This window comes from Podarcis liolepis, assembly GCF_965112155.1.
Source record: "Podarcis liolepis genome assembly, chromosome: 1".
NCBI lineage: Eukaryota > Metazoa > Chordata > Lepidosauria > Squamata > Lacertidae > Podarcis > Podarcis liolepis.
Window position 1 is genome coordinate 81035572 of NC_139554.1, and position 19708 is coordinate 81055279.

The 19708-nt window shown below is 46.5% G+C and overlaps 1 protein-coding gene across 1 annotated transcript in view; it reads right to left on the bottom strand.

Annotated features, from left to right (window-relative positions):
* The window catches only part of TMEM132A (transmembrane protein 132A), a 29530-nt gene extending 13980 nt beyond the window's left edge, over positions 1-15550 (bottom strand). Inside the window, exons 1-2 of the mRNA XM_083497966.1 lie at positions 15465-15550; positions 12966-13821 (exon numbers count right to left, since the gene is read on the bottom strand). Coding sequence (XP_083354092.1) covers positions 12966-13329 — 364 coding nt within the window. The 5' untranslated portion in view covers positions 13330-13821; positions 15465-15550. The remainder of the gene's footprint in view (positions 1-12965; positions 13822-15464) is intronic.
* Between the last annotated feature and the right edge of the window lie 4158 nt (positions 15551-19708).

A 19708-nucleotide genomic window follows, 5' to 3' on the forward strand; every position in this document is an offset into this window, starting at 1 on the left:
CTTATTGTTTTAAGGTTTTATTGGTTTAGGCTGCGAAAGAATAATATTAATTGCCATCAATGGAGGCCACTATGAGGCCTGGGATTGCTACCGTGGAGGGGCGAGGGAGGTATGGCGGTGGGGGCAGATGTTACAGGCGAAGGGGATCGAGATATGGATACGCTCGTACCCTTTCCAATCTGCGCCCCATCCCGAGGGACGAGGGTAGGGTGAGCAAGGATTACTCACCTCCGTCACTGGTGCTGTGCAATGCCAGGTCTATAGGCAATAAAACCGCCACCCTGCGAGATTTCTTTATCTCGCAGGGGGTTGACCTGGCTTGTGTGACGGAGACCTGGGTGCGCGAAGGGGCAACAGTTACCTTACGAGAGATGGCGCCCCCGGGTTTCTCTGTCCTCCACCAGTCGCGGACTGTGGGTCGGGGGGGAGGGGTGGCATTATTAATCCGGGAAGATTGTCCTTTCAGGGCTCTACCATCGCCATCGATCCCCGGCATCGAATGTGTTGGCCTAGTGTGGGGCTCCGAGGAGAGCTTGGCTGTCTGGCTGGTGTACCGGCCACCTAGCGCACCAGCAGCCACCCTGTCAGGCCTATTGGAGGCGGTGGCCGGCTGGGTCTTGGAGTTCCCTAACCTATTGGTATTGGGGGACTTCAACATCCATGCTGATGCCACTCCCTCCTCACAGGCTCTGGACCTGGTGTCTTCCATGGCGACACTAGGGCTCTCCCAGTTTGTTTCGGGCCCCACACATCAAGCAGGCCACACGCTGGATTTGATCTTTGGCGTCGGTATAGATTTTATCATGTCTCCTTCGATGAAGGTGCCATGGTCTGATCACTACGCTCTGAAAGCCAGGATTGACTTTCCACCCCCACCCTGCTTAGGTGGCGAGCTAATTTGGGCTCGCCCGCAGAGGCTGATGGACCCTGAGAAATTCCGCCAAGCCTTGCGGGACCTTGCTCCCCCTGGCGACTCATTGACTGAGCTTGTTGAGGGCTGGAATGCCCAGCTCCTGGCAGCCATCGATGAGATCGCACCTAAGCGCCCTCTGCGACCCCGCAGAAACCGGGCTCCCTGGTTTACCGAGGAGCTCCGGAAAATGAAGCGGGACCTCAGACGGCTAGAGCGAGTATGGCGGGGTGCCCGTGACGGAGCCTCAAGAACATCTTATAGGGCTTTTATGAAAACCTACGAGATGGCGGTGAAGGCTGCTAAGAAGTCATACTTCTCGGCCTCCATTGCATCCGCTAGCTCTCGCCCAGCGCAATTATTTAGTATAATCAGGTCTTTAACGTCCCTTGAGGGACAGCCAAATTTAAATAATAAATTGACACACGGCTGTGAGGCATTTGCGAGCTTTTTTGCGGAGAAGGTCTTGTCGCTCCGCCATGACCTCCCTGCCAATTTGGATACAATAAAGGAACTGGAGGCCCCTCGACTGTCCTCGGGTCCAGTATTGGACCACTTCGACCAGATATCCCCAGCCGATGTGGACAGAGTCCTCCGAGCTGGAAAGCCCACCACCTGTCCTCTCGACCCGTGCCCGTCTTGGCTGATTAGAGCGTGTCCAGACGAGGTGCGGGCCCTCCTGGGGGATATCATCAATTTGTCCCTTGGCACGGGGACATTCCCAGGGGAACTGAAGGAGGCAGTGGTGCGCCCGCTCTTAAAGAAAACATCATTAGATCCTTTAGATCTATCCAATTACCGCCCGGTTTCGAATCTTCCGTTCCTGGGTAAGGTGATTGAGAGAGCGGTTGCTGAACAGCTTGGTGGGTTTCTGGATGAAACATCGGCTCTGGATCCATTCCAGTCCGGCTTCCGCGCTGGTCATGGGACCGAGACGGCTCTGGTCGCCCTAACAGATGACCTTCGTAGACAGCTGGATCGAGGTGGGTCGGGGCTGCTGATTCTTCTAGATCTATCAGCAGCTTTCGACATGGTCGATCACGAACTTCTGGACTACCGCCTTGCCGACGTGGGGATCCAGGGCACAGTCCTTCAATGGCTGCGCTCGTTTCTCTCTGGTCGGGGACAGAGGGTGGCGCTTGGGGGGGAATTGTCATCGCGCCACTCCTTGGTGTGTGGAGTATCTCAGGGTGCGATACTCTCCCCAATGCTTTTCAACATCTTTATGCGCCCCCTCGCCCAGCTTGTTCGGAGTTTTGGGCTGGGTTGTCATCAGTATGCCGATGACACCCAACTCTATCTGTTGATGGATGGCCATCCTGACTCGGCCCCAGACACACTGACCAGATGTTTGGAAGCTGTGGCTGGATGGTTACGTGGGAGCCGGTTGAAGCTAAATCCTTCGAAGACAGAGGTCCTGTGGCTGGGACGGGGCGATATGGGATTGGGGGGGCAACTCCCATCTCTTGCGGGGGCGCAATTAGTGCCAGCACCGTCCGTTAAGAATTTGGGTGTAATCTTCGACACCTCCCTTTCCATGGAGGCGCAGATTGCAGCTATAACAAAGGTGGCATTTTTCCATCTCCGCCAAGCTAAGCAGTTGGCTCCTTACCTCTCTCGCCCTGACCTAGCCACTGTGATCCACGCGACGGTCACCTCCAGACTGGATTATTGTAACTCGCTCTACGTGGGGCTGCCCTTGAGACTGACCCAGAAACTCCAGCGGGTGCAGAATGCTGCAGCGAGACTCCTTACGAGGTCTTCGCTGCGAGATCACATTCACCCGGTGCTATACCAGCTGCACTGGCTCCCGGTGGAGTACAGGATCAGGTTTAAGGTGCTGGTTTTAACCTTTAAAGCCCTATATGGCCTAGGACCCTCGTACCTACGGGACCGCCTCTCCTGGTATGCCCCACAGAGAAACCTACGGTCTTCAAATAAAAACCTCTTGAAGGTCCCAGGCCACAGAGAAGTTAGGCTGGCCTCAACTAGAGCCAGGGCTTTTTCGGCTGTGGCTCCGATCTGGTGGAACACTCTGTCACAAGAGACCAGGGCCCTGCGGGACTTGACATCCTTCCGCAGGGCCTGCAAGACAGAGCTGTTCCACCAGGCCTTTGGCCAGGGCACAGCCTGACTCCCTCCCTCGGCAATCTTCGCAGAGCTCTGGCCCATTTTTATAATGAATGATTTTAGAATGTTGTTTATGTTGTACTTTTGTACTGTTTTATTGTTGTTAGCCGCCCTGAGCCCGGCTTCGGCTGGGGAGGGCGGGATATAAATAAAATTTATTATTATTATTATTATTAAAGATTCTGAGCAGCGCTCATCATTTATTTGGTGGGGGTGAACCTAAATCCACTACCAGTACGTTTCCGAGCATAATTCTAGTTGTTGGTGCTGACCTTTAAAGGCAGTGAATGGGCAGCCTCAGTCCAGTATATCTGAAGGAGCGTCTGCACCCCCATTGTTCTGCCCAGACACTGAGGTCCAGCTCTGAGGGCCTTCTGGCAGTTCCCTCACTGCGAGAAGCGAAGTTACAGGGAACCAGGCAGAGGGCCTTCTTGGTAGTGGCACCCACCCTGTGGAACACCTTCCCACCAGATTTCAAAGAGAACAACAACTATCAGACTTTTAGAAGACATCTGAAGGCAGCCCTGTTTAGGGAAGCTTTCAATGTTTGATGCATTACTGTATTTTAATATTTTGTTGGAAGCCACCCAGAGTGGCTGTGGAAGCCCAGTCAGATGAGCGGGGTATAAATAAATAAGTTGTTGTTGTTGTTGTTGTTATTTGGCCTGTCTTGAACAGCTGATTGGCGTTAACCGTGCTGTGGGTGTGATTTGGAAGCAATGTTAGTAAGAGGGACCTGCAGCAAACATGTCAGTGCACAATGCTCCTGTTCAGAGTTCCAACCAAACAATCATGCACTCTACCAGGTTACTCCATTCCATTTCCTTTCTCCTGACCCCATTTTCAGCCTTTTCATTCTCAATAGTCAGTCCACATTCCATGCCCACTGAACACACTCAGTCCTCTATGGGCTGTTTTGAGATTCCCCTCCCCCTACAAATAAGATGTGTACTTCTGGAAATCTTGGGGTCTGCCCAAGCCTGCTGATATCTTCCTCATGTACGGATTGTGCTATTTTGGCTACATAACAATCCATACTCACTCACTATTAATATATAGGCCACATCACCTTTTAGCTTCAAATCAGTTATTTGAAAAACGGGACCTATAATTGGTAATCTAATAAACTCTAACACAAGGACAATGCCACCAATTTTTTTAAACTGCTCAATAAGCATAACATTTCAAGCTTCTAAAAGATTAAATATGCAGGATTATTTTTTTAATGGTCTGGAAAAGGAGATTAAATTATGCCACATTCACGGAGAATTTTCCAGCTCTCTTTGAAAATCCCACAAAGGTAGCATGGAAATGCATGCAACCAGAAAATGCATGAATGGCAGTGTGAGATGCATGACATTTGGCAGTTAGATATGAGCCAACCTAGTTCTGTTTATGGGATCAGACAGATTCCTAGCCCAAGGCAGTGCTACTCCACCTCCTGCCAAGGTCCATCTCAGGATGTCTTCATGCTTGAATGGCAGCTAAGGCACAGAAATCCTACCGTGTGTGTGTGTGGTTTTAAAAAAACAAAAACAAACCATATTTCTGAATGAATCCGAGAGCCTTTCATTCCAATTTACCACTGCAAACTCAAGCTGAGCTGATTTGGGCATCTCACTGATTTGGAAAAAATCAAGCTCTATGATTTTGTAAACTGCACTTCATGGTACATTATGCCTAAGAGGCCTGAGGTGGTAGAGCAGAGTATATGAGATGATAGGAAAAGTAAAGATTAGGTCATTATTCAGGATTACGGACGCCTTAACTGCCTGTATTTTCAATACTCACAGAGATTTTGTACCATGCTTTGGAGAGACCTAAGAAACAGATCCTAATTTCACTTTCCTCTGGCTTCTTACTACTGGTTCTCATCAATCCATTAGCTTCCCACACACCCTGTGGATTCGATTTCAAGCTCATTCAGGGGCAGAATTACATGTTACGTGTGGACCCATGATTCTTTTTAGTGGCATTTCCTTCCTCTTCTGTACACTGCAGCCGACAAAGCTGAGCTTTGAAGGAGAGCATTGGCACAGAGGGTGAGAGAGGCTTCATAAACCCTTTCTCTTGAGCTGCCTCCCTGCCAAAAATACCCTAGACACACAAAAAACTTACCAAGGAAAAAAATGTGTATACACCTCTCCTTTCTTCAGCTGAGGTAAGAGCAGTTGGGGAGGTAAATTTTCAGAAGTAGCACAATTTATTCATTCCTTCATCATCATTATTATTGTTTTAATCTTATGCATTTCAATAATTTTACAATCATTTCAAAACTCGACTTCCTTCCCACTCTTTCTGCAGTTCCTTAAATTCGTTTTTAATATTTTCTGCATATTCCAAATTCGCTTAATTTACTCATTTATACATCTACTTTAAATAAGTGTATATGGAGTTCCTGGGCTGCCTGGATGACAGGACTCCCCTCTCGCAGGAATAGATATTTACTAAAATGGAATCGTGCCAGGGCTCTTTCAACTAAAGACTTTCTCTCCCAATGCAGCAATACATCAGTTTGCAGACTATTGCCCCCAGTCTTACCTGGGGCACGGTAGACATAAGCGTACTGCAAAACGAGAGCATCGAGTTTACATCTTTTTAATTTCCTCAGTGTGTTAGTAATCCTAGGGCAGCACTCACCTGGGAGATCTCCTGCACAAGCGCCACTGAGATGAATGGAAGCTGTGCAGGAGCCCTGCCGCACTCCTGTGTAGCTAGCCCCTGTTGTTTTCAGTGGAGCCTGAACAAGAGATCTCCCGTGGTGGATTGTGCCATGAGCAAATTTAAAATCCTTAGTTGTCTTAATGTCAGGCTGTTATCTGAAACCGTAGCTGCCTTTTGGGGAAGAGAAAATGCTCCCGTTATGAAGGATTTTTAACCAAGGCATTTAAAAGAATCCAGAAGCACAAGACAAATACAAAATAAATGGAATTGTAGAAGGAAAATGACATCCTTTTTAAAGACACATCCAATTATTAGGAGTACCTAGAGCTGGCAATTCTGCTTTTGTGTTCATGAAAAGCCTGGGGAGATTTTGTTTGTGTGTGTGTTAAAAAGTCTAAGGTGTTTGCATTTCTGCTTGTTTCCCATTAGAAATGCAAGCCTCATCTTTCTCTGAATTCTCTGGACACCCAGAGAGCGGTACAAACACATCATCAGATGAGAAAATGGAATGAAAAAGCTCAAGTAGCTGAGAGAGAAAGGGATTTCAAGTCAGATCATTTAACTCTTTGGACCACACATCATAGTTGTCCATCGCCAAAGAACTGAGTGACAGTCAGCAAAAAAATATTTTTCTAACAAGTATCATCTTTTAATCTTCCCTCCCTGGAATTAATAAACCATAATCAGGTCAAACATCAGTTAGGTGGGTGAATATATCAACTACACCAGTGTCAGAAAGACACCCCCCCCCCCCTGTTTTTCTTTATGAAGAGTAGTACTCAGAAGGTGGCCAAAGACCAGCATTAATTAAGCAGGGGAAAGCAGGGATTAGGGAGAGCAGATACACATCTTTTTAAGGGATGTTCTTTATTTCCACACAAAAGCTCTGTCAAACACAATGGATGCCCCTTATTTCAAAAGCTCCAGAGAATGGACACCACAATTTTGCTCTGCCCTTTATTTTTAATTTTTGCGATTTGATAGAAGAACGGAACAAAGCCTTGGCATTCTTATAATCAAGTTTGTGCACTCTTACATTGCATCTGTTTGGTGGGTTTCAATAAAAAAGGGGGGGGGAATAATATGCTGGTCAAAATTGGTTAACGAGGGGTCATTTTAAGACAGGTGTGGAACCCTCCAGAATAAACCAGTAAAGAGCTCCTTTGGCACCCATTGTATCTAATGAAACGTCTGATCTGTCCACTAATATGCTTTGTTCAGTTTTGTTAACATTTCTATCCACACCCCAGTTCCACCTGGGATTTGTGGTTTTCCAAAGCAGCCATTTTAATGCTGTAGGATGTGTGAGGGAGGGATTGTTGTTCTGTTTTGGTGAATGTTGTTTTTCTTCCCCTAGCAATTATTTTGTGTATGGGGGGAAATATTCAAATAGATTTTGGGGTTTAGCTTTAATTTGGGATTTCTCCAGCTCCCAGTGTTAAAAATGATAATGATGCTGCTCTTAATTAACTGAAACCTAATTAGAGGCTCCGCTGAATTATCTATCTGGGAAAAAAGGCATCATGATCCTAGCTTTAAAGGAGCCTGAGGGGGAGGGGGCACGTGTGGTGTGTAGTAGCAGGCTGCCCCATTGGGAGGACAGTTGTAGCGGTCCATCGGAAGGGGGGGGAGGCGGTCATGGAAATGGCATTCAGCACATCACTCGGGATGAATCTTTTGAAGCCGGCTGCCTTGAGGTTTCGCTGTTTTTCAGCTGCCCTTCAAAAACAAGAATGACATCTCTAGCTGTAAAGACAGCCTTCCAGCTGCAACCTCAGCAAGATGCAGAGGTGCCCACTTGTGTCCGAGGGGTTAGGTCAAGCACTGTTGCTGCTACAGCCACTGGGGCAGCGGATGGTTGCCAAGGCTATTAGTATCCGTTTAAAACTGGGCCAATGAAGGGTTGTTATTTTTTTTTAGCAGGCAGAAAGTCCACCACCCCCTCCCCTCCAACTGTGAAGTGGAAGTGCCAATCATCCGAACGCCATATTCTAGCATGCAGGAGGCGGGGTGCTCTCTCAAAATGACGCTGATCATTTCCCCAACACTAGAATATTCCTGTCCCACCATTCCTCCAGTGTATCTATTCTGGCCATACATAGAAAGAATCATAGAACTGTAGAGTTGGAAGGGACCACAAGGGTCATCTAGTCCAACCCCTTGAAACGCAGGAATATTTTGCCCATCATGGGGCTTGAACCCACAACCCTGAGATTAAGGGTCTCGTGCTCTGCTGGCTGAGATATCCCAGTATGACAGATATAGATAGATAGATAGATAGATAGATAGATCGATAGATAGATATAGATAGGGTCTTTATGTATGCATTTTCAATAGATTCTGGCCACAGTTCTGTAAAATTGGTTCACAGATAATGCCCTGTCCAAATGATGCACAGTAGGTGAGCTCCTTCTGGCTGGGTGGAGGTTTGAACCCAGGTTTCCCTGATTCAAATCCAACCCATTAACACTGTTCTGGCTCGGTCCCCCAATGCCAGAAGCTAATGTACAGCCAATTCTTCGGAGGGCACCACATGCAAAGAAACTGCACACAAAGGGCGTATAAGAAGAGGGCAGTTTGGGGGGACTGAATGCATCTTCCCAGTGTCCCTGATCTTGCAAGTGCCATAGAGTCCAACCCTGCTCCCCTACCCATCTGCCCTGCAGACAAGAGCAGAGATCAGAACTATCTATTTCTCCCCTCTTTCTCTGATATTATCTGCACATTTCCTTTTGTGCTTGTGGTTATCACATGTTTTGTAGGGTTGGGTAGCGTATAATATCAATATGAGTTGTCACATCCCTGTTTTTTACAAGGATTCCACTCAATTCTTCTGGGTTAAAGTGAAAGCACCAAAGCAGGATGTGGTCCTGGCACAGCTCTGTCCGTGGACATTTTAACACTGCACCTTTCCCCCCCCCCCTCGCGTGCATCTAGAAATAAGGGTACAGCACAAAACCAAACACCTTTTGTTCGTGACAAGGTCAAAGGAGATTCTGAATGAACATCAGGAAGACCTTTCTGACAGTAAGAGCTGTGGAACAGACTTCTTCGGAAGGTGGTAGACTCTCCTTCCTTGGAGGTTTTTAAGCAGAGGTTGGATGGCCACCTGTCATGGATGCTTTAGCTGAGATTCCGGCATTGCAGGGGGTTGGACTAGATGACCCTCAGGGTCCCTTCCAACTCTCCCATGCTATGAGCTCAGGGTGTCACACGGGTGCTGCCCTGGAGGACAAGGACCAAGCCATAGGCAGGGGTGGGCTTGCATGCACTGAATGAAGAAAAAGCCCTCCCACTCCCCCGTGCTATACACATTCATGCTCTGCTAGAGTTGGCCAAGTGATGTTGGGTGAGAATCATAGAAGGACAGAACTGGAAGGGACCTCAGAGGTCATGTTAGTCCAACCCCTGCTCAAGGCAGCACCAACAATACAGGGTGCAATGACATCATCCCTGACAGATTGCTATCAAGTCTGCTTAAATGTAGGAGACCACCACCTCCCAATGCAGCCAGTCCCACTTTTGAACATCTTGTACATTTCTCCTAATGTTTAACCCAAATCTTCTTCCCTACCATTTCTGTCCGCTGGTTTTAGAGCTGCCCTCTGCAGCAGCAGCAGAAAAAAAGTCTGCTCCACCTTCCACATGGCAGATACTCAGAGTGCACTATCCTGTATCCCTTTAATCTTGATGCTGTCCTGGGCTCCTTTGGGAGAAAGGGCAGGATATCAATTTAATACATAAATGAACCTTCTCTTCTTCAGGCTAAATAGGAGAGTCAGCATCAGTCAGATTCTAGGCATCAGTGGAGTAACCAAACCAAAGATACTGGCTGTGATTCAGGGAAAGCAGTAAGACTTCAAAAAGACTAAAAAGCCAAATCCCTAGATGGGAGCTGGCAAGTAATTCCCCACCCAAATCCTCTTGCTCTGCATATGCCATCCCAGCTCAGGGAATTAGGAATGCCCCAACCAAAATATTACAGTCTGCCATCCAGCACTACAAAGAAAATGGAAATGCAGGCACAAAAAGGGCACACACAAAAAGAAATCTTCAGAGGAGATCAGATTCCCTTAAGCAAGCAAATAAAAGACATGAAGGGACCAAGAAAGTAACAGAGAAAGTCAGAGACTGCAAAAAATAATAATCTGGAGATAAGGGTGAATTACAAAAGAAAGTTTATTTTAGGCTTTCTTGGACATTTACCACAAAAGTGTGTGTGTGTGTTTGTGTGTGTGTGTGTGTGCGTGTGCATGCGTGTGTGCATGCTTTAAAGGAAAACTTACACTCCCCTCTTTTTCCACAGATAGTTTTTTTAAAAAAAAAACACATATTTTTTGAAAATCAAAAAATTTAAACCTACTCCTGAGAGCATGTACAACTTTTTACAATTGTTGAGCAAGGATACCCTTCACTCAGACTTGGAACAGCACATTTTAATTTTGTGACAGTCATGTAGAAGTTACAAAAATTTCTTTTTGACCAAAGAAAATCATATATCTCACAAACTGACAGTGCAATCCTGTCCTCCTCAGCTTATGTTTGCCAGACAAGGACAATATCTTGACTATATTGCACTGATCTTGTTGTTTAGTCGCTTAGTCGTGCCCGACTCTTCATGATTTAGCAGCCATTAATAGTGGGGATGTAGAAGTGCTCTGCCCAACAGTAAGGGTCTTGTGGCACCTTAAAGACTACTGGTAACTAATTTTATTATGGCATACGTCATTTTCAAATGGCTAATACTTTAAGGTGCCACAAGACGCTTTTGGTTGTCTTTGCTGTGACCTACTAACAATACAGCTGCCCCTCTGGAAACTGCCTAACAATGAAGCTGACACACAGACGGAGCTGTGCATCCCTGGCCATAATGCAACCTCCATAAACCTGAGCAGTTCTGCTCTCCCCACGCAATCCTCTGAATGCGGAGCATTAATGATGTTGAGCCCTGCGGGGATCCCCTTATCGCACCTCCCACAGGTCCTGGGTCGGGTCACAGACTTTCCCCTGAGGAAGCAGCAGATGGCTGAGAGATACCGTGACATCACCCCCTGCCCCTCTAGGTTGCAGAAGGAGAAAGGAAACAAGTGGCCTCTTTACAAATTTAGCTTCTTCTTCCCTTAGGGTGAGACCTCTTGTCACCTCCGCTCCCCCTCTCTGCTAATCACCATTTCTTCCATCAATTTCCCGCTCGTCAGCTTGACAACATGATCCAGATATATAACCTGTCCTCTTCATTCTTGAATTGATTGAGTTTTCCCCCTTTCCTTCCATACAAACCTCAGTGGGTGGGTGGGTGCTACACCCTTCAAGGTCCAACTATCTATCTATCTATCTATCTATCTATCTATCTATCTAATCTCCCTGTGTTTCTCTCCCTCTCTCTTTTGACCATCAGGGCCCTCTTCCTTTGATATGCCATCTTGTACACCAGTTTTTCTCCAGGGATGCTCCCATTTAAAGCACCCACCAGTTCTGCAATCACTTCAAAAGCAGCGGCTGCGAACAATAAATGAATCCACTACAGCTTTCAGATATTGCAGGCAATAACCATTTCCTGGTAGCTTCACAGGCTCCCCTTGAATGAACAGGACCAAGGGGAGGATTTATTCGTCACTTTTTAAATGGTTCCGATGATGACTGATGCTCAGAAACATCCTTTGCTCCAAGGAGACTAAATGAGCTTTCTGTCAGGAATTCAACACAGGAACAATCTGATCAAAACAATGTTGGGCGCCTCTTCTTTGGCCAAAACCATCAAAGATACGTTGTGGAGGATATCATGCGTGCAGCCAAAAGCCATCTGCGTTAAGGGATCGACTTAGGTCGTATTCCTTCGTCAATGGCTGTGCATATGGCTCTGGAGGCAGTTTTTAAATCAGCCAGGCACACAGTTGTGCAGTTAACATTAGTAAAGGGGCAGAAGCATTGCTTGGCACCCTCTGCTTAATAGGAATTTATACTAGAGCTGGGAGAATTGGTGCTATAATCTCAACAATTGTGCTTAAAAGAGGAAATGATGGAGGAAATGCTCGCTCTTCAGCACAGCTGAAAAGTGCTGCTACTCACTACAGTGGTATGTGGTCATCTATAAGCCTTGATACCAGATTCTAAACCAACGCAAGACTAGTGGCACATTCTGACTACAACAAATTGCCTGTGGACAAATGACTGTAGAACATCAAAGTCAGAGAACAGTAACAGTCTCAGAGCAGGCGCAAATAAATCAGCATAAGGACCCATATTGGGAGAAAAGCTTCTTCAGAAGGCTGAAGTGAGGAGTGGGGAATCGGGTGGAGCATTTGAGGGGAGAGGTTCAGCCAGAACAGGTAGAATTCTGCTCTCTCTTTCTCCCCACAATATACAATTTCATCAGCTTCAGCTTCCCAAGGGAAGAAGTATCAGCTCTAAGGCTGGAATCATTTGCAAGTAGCCTACCCATCTTGCAGGCTTGGAGGGTGGGGGGGGGGGGAGATACACTGTGGGGAATAATCATGTCTTGCTGAAAAAAAGGGGTGGGGTTACCAAAAGCTAATTGAATTACAGCAGCAACTGAAGAGTCATTTGCATTTCCAGATAAGTCCTGGGGAAATCTGCTTCTTCCCTCACTCCCCCCCCCTTTCAGCAGCAGGTAGAGGAAAGACGCATAAAAGATGCGATAGCAACGGCAAAGCATATGGGGGGGGGTCCTATAGGGTGCAGAGTGGGGGTCCAGAGCTGGCTCGGTTCCGAAGCTACCTTGGGGAAAACTTCTGTTTTGAAAGCCGGCATGTAAATCGATAAACAAATAAACGAAAACGCGGGGTGAAGGGGGTCAAAAGGATGCTCCACTTCAACCGGATTGTCAGTACGGGGAGATGGAGTGGGGTGGGGGCATTGCTGGCCCGGGAAACAACTGGAGGGGCATTTCCTTGGGGATCTGGGAGCAGCGCTCAAGGGTCCGAAGAGGGGGAGCAGGGGGAGAAGAGCCCATTGGCTCCCCGCGCACACAAACCCCGCAGACGCGCAGAGGTGTTCAGCTGTTTCCATGGAGATCCGAAGTGAAGGCAGTATAGTTTTTCAAAACCCGCTTTTTAAAAGAGGGTCCCTACTAACCAGGGGGAAGGGACGGCATCGGTTTCTGACGGGGGAGGGCGGTCCATCGCTTTAGGAACATGCGAGACCCCCACATCCAAGTCGCGATCGCACCCCCATTTCCCAGCCTGGGGCAAAAAAACGCAGCTAGATCGGCGAGGGGGCTCCAGCCCCAGCCAGGACTCACCTCCGGGGGCGCGCAGGTGGAGCAGCGCGACGGCCAGCAGGAGCCAGCGGGCAGCTGCACGAGGGGACTCCATTCTCCAGGAGCCGATCCGTTCCCAACTCCGGCTCAGATCCCCACTCCCGGCGCTGGGGAGCGCATGTTCTCTCTCACACACACGCAGACACACACACGCACGGCAGCCCGGCTCCGCTGCGGCGCCAAACTCCAGGTGCGAGCGGGCAGTCAGCGCCGCCAGCCGTGCGCGCTCGCCGGTGCGCTGCGCAAGCCGCGCATCCCTGCCCGGGCCGCCGCCGCCGCCGCCGGGCTGCTCAGCCTCAGACAATAGAGGCAGGCAGGCAGGCAGGGGGAGGGGACCGGAGCACATGGGATCAGCGCGTTCCCGCTGCGCCGCTGGGTCCTAAAGCGCCTCTGAGAGCCCCCTAGATGACGGGCGACCCAGTGCCCCACTAGCCGCGCCGCCCCGGGCCGGCGGGAGAGGCTCGAAGCCAGCTCCGAACAAGGCGGGGAAAAGGGGCGCGGCGGCGGGGGCGGCGGGAGAGCGCGAGCCGCTGAGCGGATCTGGGAGGCCGAGGGCAGCGAGAGTGGCATGGTCAAAACGCGAAGGGGAGGAGGAAATCCAAGAAAGTGGATTCCCGCGAAAGAGCAGGGAGAAGGAAAGGGCGATCGCGGAGGGGACTCTTCCAGGCGGCTGTTTTATTCGAGCGCGTTGCATTATCCAATACAGAACTCTTCGCACACTTCACTTCTGCTGCTGTTTCCAGTGGTTTCCAGCTTTCACCCGTTCGGACAAGAAAGCGGCCACGCGGATGATGTCTTGAGATGATGAGAAATTCACCGTAGTTTTCCTGAAGGTATCCTGGGAAAATAAAATAAATAATAAATATTTTTTATTATTTATACCCCGCTCATCTGACTGAGTTGCAAAAGAAAAATAAGGTGCTATTTCAATATTAATATTTTTTTTAAAAAACCACAAAAAGCGACTGGATACTAATAAATACTTCACACTGGTTAAGTTTCCTTAATGCCATCTGCCCCTCCAATGTGGTTAATTTTGAGGCCTGAAGTAAATTTAACAGTTGATATAGGATGGATTTCCAAGCTTTGTTCTTTTGAACAAAGCCTTATAGAGGCATGCAAATGGTGTGTCCCCCCGCCTTTTAAATTTTAATTTTGCAGGTGACATTATTTCCTATTCACATTAGTTTACAACATTTGGATTGGCTGTACAGGGAAATGGCCTGGAGAAGTAGGATTCAGGCAGCACACAAGGGACCTTTTAAATTCAAGACTTCATGCAATCCTAAGAAACAGAAAGAACTCTTGTCAGGTTTGATCAAGCCCTCATTTACAGGTTTTGACAGCCTGTCAAACAACAGAGGAGAATCTACCTAAAATAATTCCCCAGTTCACATTAGTCTGACTATATGGAACCACCACTGTTGATCACATGAGTAAAAAACCAACAGTCTGAACCCACTGAAGTTAGGTGTAGTTTCAGCCAGCTAATCGAATGCCAATTCAAAAGGACTGTTGTTGTTTAGTCATTTAGTCGTGTCGGACTCTTCATAACCCCATGGACCAGAGCATGCCAGACACTCCTGTCTTCTGCTGCCTCTCAAAAGGACTAGCTTGCTTCAACTAAAAGATCAACAGATCCCTCCTCCTTTCTACTGGCTGAATCTTCCATAGGATCTCACTTCTGCCCATGGACAGATGGAGTTCTTGCATTCAAGGAAGCCTAGTTAGCCTAGTTGACACTTGATCCACTTCCCCAGTATGTTGAAATCCACACACACACCACATGAAATCAGTGGAACTTAACATTTGAGCAAATGTGCATAGGATTGCTCTGCACAATTTCCTTTTCGCAGAAGGGAAAGTGAGGCTGACACTCAGCTGCAGTGTATGATTTGAGGTAGAATAAGGGCTCAGGATTTTGTTTTCAAAACCACTGCTGAGTCCTGGAGCAGGCAAGCAACAATGGAGAAAATACCTCTGAGCGTTTGCAGAATGCATCTCTCTCACCACTAAGTAACCTCTGCCATTTAGGATTAAGGAGTTTAGAATTAAGGAACAGGATTTCCAGAGTTGCTGAGACGGCTCCCGGGCAGACTTTATCACCATTCCATTTAGTCTGAAAATCAGAAAGCCTTGGAGATAATATTTTCTCCAAGGCCATCAAGTGAGTTCTGTGGCGTGTAAGTTGAGACCTGAATGTCTTTCAGAAGTCAGGCATGCACCAAAATGTGAGAGTCCTTCTGTTCATATTACCAGTCAGCCAGGCTCTTTGCCAGGAAACACTATTGCATTCCATCTCAATAGGTTTCTGTAAAGTGGCTTTTGTTTTTTGTACTTATGCAAACCTCAGAGTCTCCCTGAACTTTCTAATGCCTTCCTTTTATGAGTGGGTTGTGCCATTTTGGCTAACTAAAGATAGGCAGTCCGAGAAGGCATTTAGGATGCCTTCATTTGCTCTGGCAATGCTGGCTCACATACCTCTACTAGTCCTTATAAACAAAAATGGAATCTCCTTACTCAGAGGCAGTAGACCTCACATCCCCACCTGCAGGGAAGAAACAAAGAGGTATGGCTGCCCCCAAAATGGCCTACTTCTGAGTTTCCTTGGGGCAAGAGTTTGGCCACTGCTGGAACCCGAGTACTACTAGCCACAACTGCTGTGCTTCACAACTCCACTGCCAGAGACGGTGTGTTCTGAATACCCATTGCTGGAAACTGCAGGAGGGAAGAGTGCTATTGCACTCAGGATGCTGCTTGTGGGTTTTGGCCACAGTGAGAACAGAATGCTGGACTAGGCAGGCCATGTTTTTATATAGTATGCAGCCCCAAATGTAGTTCGCTTTGTAGAATTGTGTTGGTTACCTCAGGGGATGCTCTAGCACAAATGCACATCAAATCACAGTGCAGAAGCACTTGGCTAGCCAATTTAAACCCAGTGGTTAAGAAGGCAACCTGTTCTGTTGTTTAAATATATATATAATTGCAAAGAAATGCAGTAAGAATAAGACTTATTCATAGTAAGCAAATAGAATGTAAAATAGAGAGGTCTGTACAGCAAGACAGATAGGGAAACAAATCAGTCTCTTAATATTAGATGCGAATCAAGCAAATGTTTATTGACTTGGGTAACTGCCAGACTAAGAAGATGAAAAGCCAGGAGTGGGGTAGGAGATTTGCATTAAAAGGAGAATTTCCACCAGTTGCAGCTTCACCTAGTGTTCACACTGCCACAGTTACAAAAGCAGTGCCGTGTTATCCTGTTAGTGTTGCACGAAAACATGTAAGAGAACAGAATATTGGTACTGTTAGATTTCTGTTGGGGAGAACACCGAATTGAGTCTTTTATATTTTCCAACTTCCTATAACCTCTTTTATAGGATGGGGTTGAGCAGAAGTGGGTTTCCTTCTCAAAAGAAAGGCATCCTGATTCAATACATTCAATACATGCTCAGGGACCCTGTGCCCTCAAATCCTGTTTTGGAAAATATAAACCTTTGTTGTCAAGACAACGACACTCAAAAGCTGATTCTCTGTGACACACACACTATGCAAGATGCCAGGTTTAAAAAATCACATCAAAAGTTAGAAACCTGGAGTGAGATGGAAGACTGTATGAACCAAAAGCCACAGAGGAGCTTTTAATGGATTTCAGCATTTAGAGAGTTGAAGAGGGTATTTCCTTTGTTGAAGAGCAGCGGAGGGGTCGTGTTGTGGCTTGTCATGAACACTGAGGTTCCCTAACACCCCCCTGTGGTATTATCATCACCTCTGGGCTTTCATACCCAAGTGACAAGTTCCAGCTCGCCTGCCCCCAAGAAAATGAGTGAATGTATTTCTGGGCCCAGCAAGAAGAATTACCGGCACAATTACATTGCTCTTAGAAAAGTGCCCCATCCTTTCAGCCTAGAGAAAGGCACTGACTGATATATTTGGGTGGTGGTGGGGCCCTCCCCACCCTCTTTCACTTCCTGCATTCAAAACGGAAATCCAGATTGCAGAAATGACATCATGGCTGCCATTTTGTGGCTGTTGCTGCTGCTCTGGTGTACACCACTACCAGCACTGGGTGTTGAGGACTGAGGGAAGTGAGACGTTCACAATGCAAGATAACTTTAAATCCCAGTTCACAAAATGCAGGCCGAGTGCGAATGGCACCTGCATTCCGGCGACATGCGTCAAACACGCTATGTTAAATGTGGGGTTCCATTTAACGTGCCTGTATTTTGAAAGGAAGGAAGAAGAAAGTTGCTGAAGGGGGGGGGGGATCAGGATCCGATTGCAGGAGCTTCATTCCTGAAGCAAATACGCCAAATCCTTGAAAATGTGCAATTATTTTTTGAGCCCACAATTTCTAGGCAGGCTTCTGTTCAAATTTCTAGACTGGTAAATGAATTCCAACCTCTTATGTGGCAAATAAATGTTTTCTATTTTGCAATAAGCTGTCATTTGCATATCGAGTCGCACAGAGAGGTGGCAGCGTGCAGCTGTTGCTTGTTGGAACTCGCCTGTCTGATCACCGGCTACCGCACTGCAAGTTATTCACTCATTTAATGAACACGGTTGCTGTATCGCGGCCTCACAAATCCAGGCAGCCTCATTTACATAGGATGTGATTTATTCATGATGAATAGCAACCTTATGGATGTGCACAGTGCACATGCTAAATTAGCATACTTTACTCATGCTATTTCCAGCAGATGGTTTCTCTCTGTACCAGCTGCAAACAAGGAGGAGTGAAGGCACATTCAGTGGAAGGACTTATCTGACCATTTCTCAATGTCAGGGGAGATAAAAAGCCCCGAGAGGAAGCACAGAAATGCCTGTCCACAGGATTACCTCTTTTACCCGCTCTGTCATTACGTCTCCGTCTGTTAAAACACTGGCAACCTTATTCTCACTGTTAAAATGCAGAAGATCCCCATTATAGATAGAGGCTCAGTGCTGATTTAGCATGCTTCAGCTCATTGACTTTACAAGGTTGAATTGACACCATTACATATTGTACAAACTGGAATATACAAGTAGAGCCTGCAACAAAATGTTACAGCACGGATGCTTCTGTTATAGATACTGTGGTACCTTGGGATACAGACGCTTCAGGTTACAGACTCCACTAACCCAGAAATAGTACCTCGGGTTAAGAACTTTGCTTCAGGATGAGAACAGAAATGATGCAGCAGCGGCGCGGGACACCCCATTAGCTAAAGTGGTGCTTCAGGTTAAGAACAGTTTCAGGTTAAGAATGGACCTCCAGAATGAATTAAGTTCTTACCTTGGTTTATGAACTTAATCCGTTCTGGAAGTCCGTTCTTAAACCAAAACCGTTCTTAAACCGGCAGATGAAGGTGATGGACTATATGGAACTGGTGGAAATGACTGGCAGAATCCGAGACCAGGGAGAAGAGTCGGTGGAAGAAGATTGGAAGAAATTTAAAGACTATTTACAGAAATACTGCAAAATTAATGAATGTTAGAATGCTGTCAGAATGAAGTTAAGTGGTTTTAGCAGTAATGTTATAAAGGTGTATGTAAAAATGGATTGTTAACAGGTGAAAATCCAAAGTTATAATATGTTAAGTTAAAGGATTAAGACAAAAACAAAGAGGGAAAGGAATTGCTGAATTAACTAACAGAACTGGAATACAAAAAAGGGAGGTGTGAGGAGGTCAGGGAAGTAAGGAAATGAAATGTAAGGCATGGAAAGATTGATGTGTTTTTTAAGTGTTTTTTATCTTTTTTTCTGTATTTTGTATTTTTTTCCTTTTTATTTTTCTTTTTTCCCTCTTTTTATTTATGTAATCTTTTCTTTGAAACTTTAATAAATATCATTAAAAAAAAAACCAACGTTCTTAAACCGAGGTGCGCTTTCCCTAATGTCTCCTACCGCTGGTGCCCTTCCACCATTCAGCTTCCATTCTTAGACAGAGGTAAAGTTCTCAAACCAAGACGCTATTTCCAGTTTTGTGGAGTTTGTAAACCAAATTGTTCTTAAACCGAGGTACCACTGTATTTTATTCCATTGCCCATCTGTTTTCTGCCCCACCATCCAACAGTTAGCATTCTCTTTCCGCTGAGTCGCCTACGTTGCCTTCAGTATTTTGTGTGTGTACATCTATAAATTTTATTTCCTATTTGTGGTTTTTGAATAACCGTACAAATCAGCAACAGATTAACACACTTATTCGAAGACAGGAGACAAGATATCTGTACACAGTATATGAAGCTGCTTTTGTTTTGTTCCTTGGTGAGCTTCTCCATCAGTGCAATTTGCCATGGTTTGATGTATCAACAGTCCAAATCTGCCCCTTTCAAGTCTTTCTAGTAATGTGCCATTGTCACTCTTGCTGCTAATAGCTTATGACTGATTAAAGTTTTAAAATGTAACATTCTCATGTTCTTGAGCAAGGAGGGGTTTTTTTGTTTTGTTTTTTTACAATATGGGTACCAATTATTTTGTCCATTTCCAGAAAAAAAAAATCCCAAAATTTTGCTACCTCACACAGGTTCTCCAGCGCCTTGCTGAAAGTGTGGGATTGAAGTACCGGTACTGCATTTTCACAAGGGTTTCCCTGAGTCAGCGACATACAGACCAGCCGTGGAATATCTGCGATTGCTTTTAGCTTATAAGATGATACTGTGTGGCCCTCCATATATCACTGGCCTACACCTCCCATCACCCCCAACTATTGGTCATGCTGGCTGCAGCTGATGGGCTGCAGGTT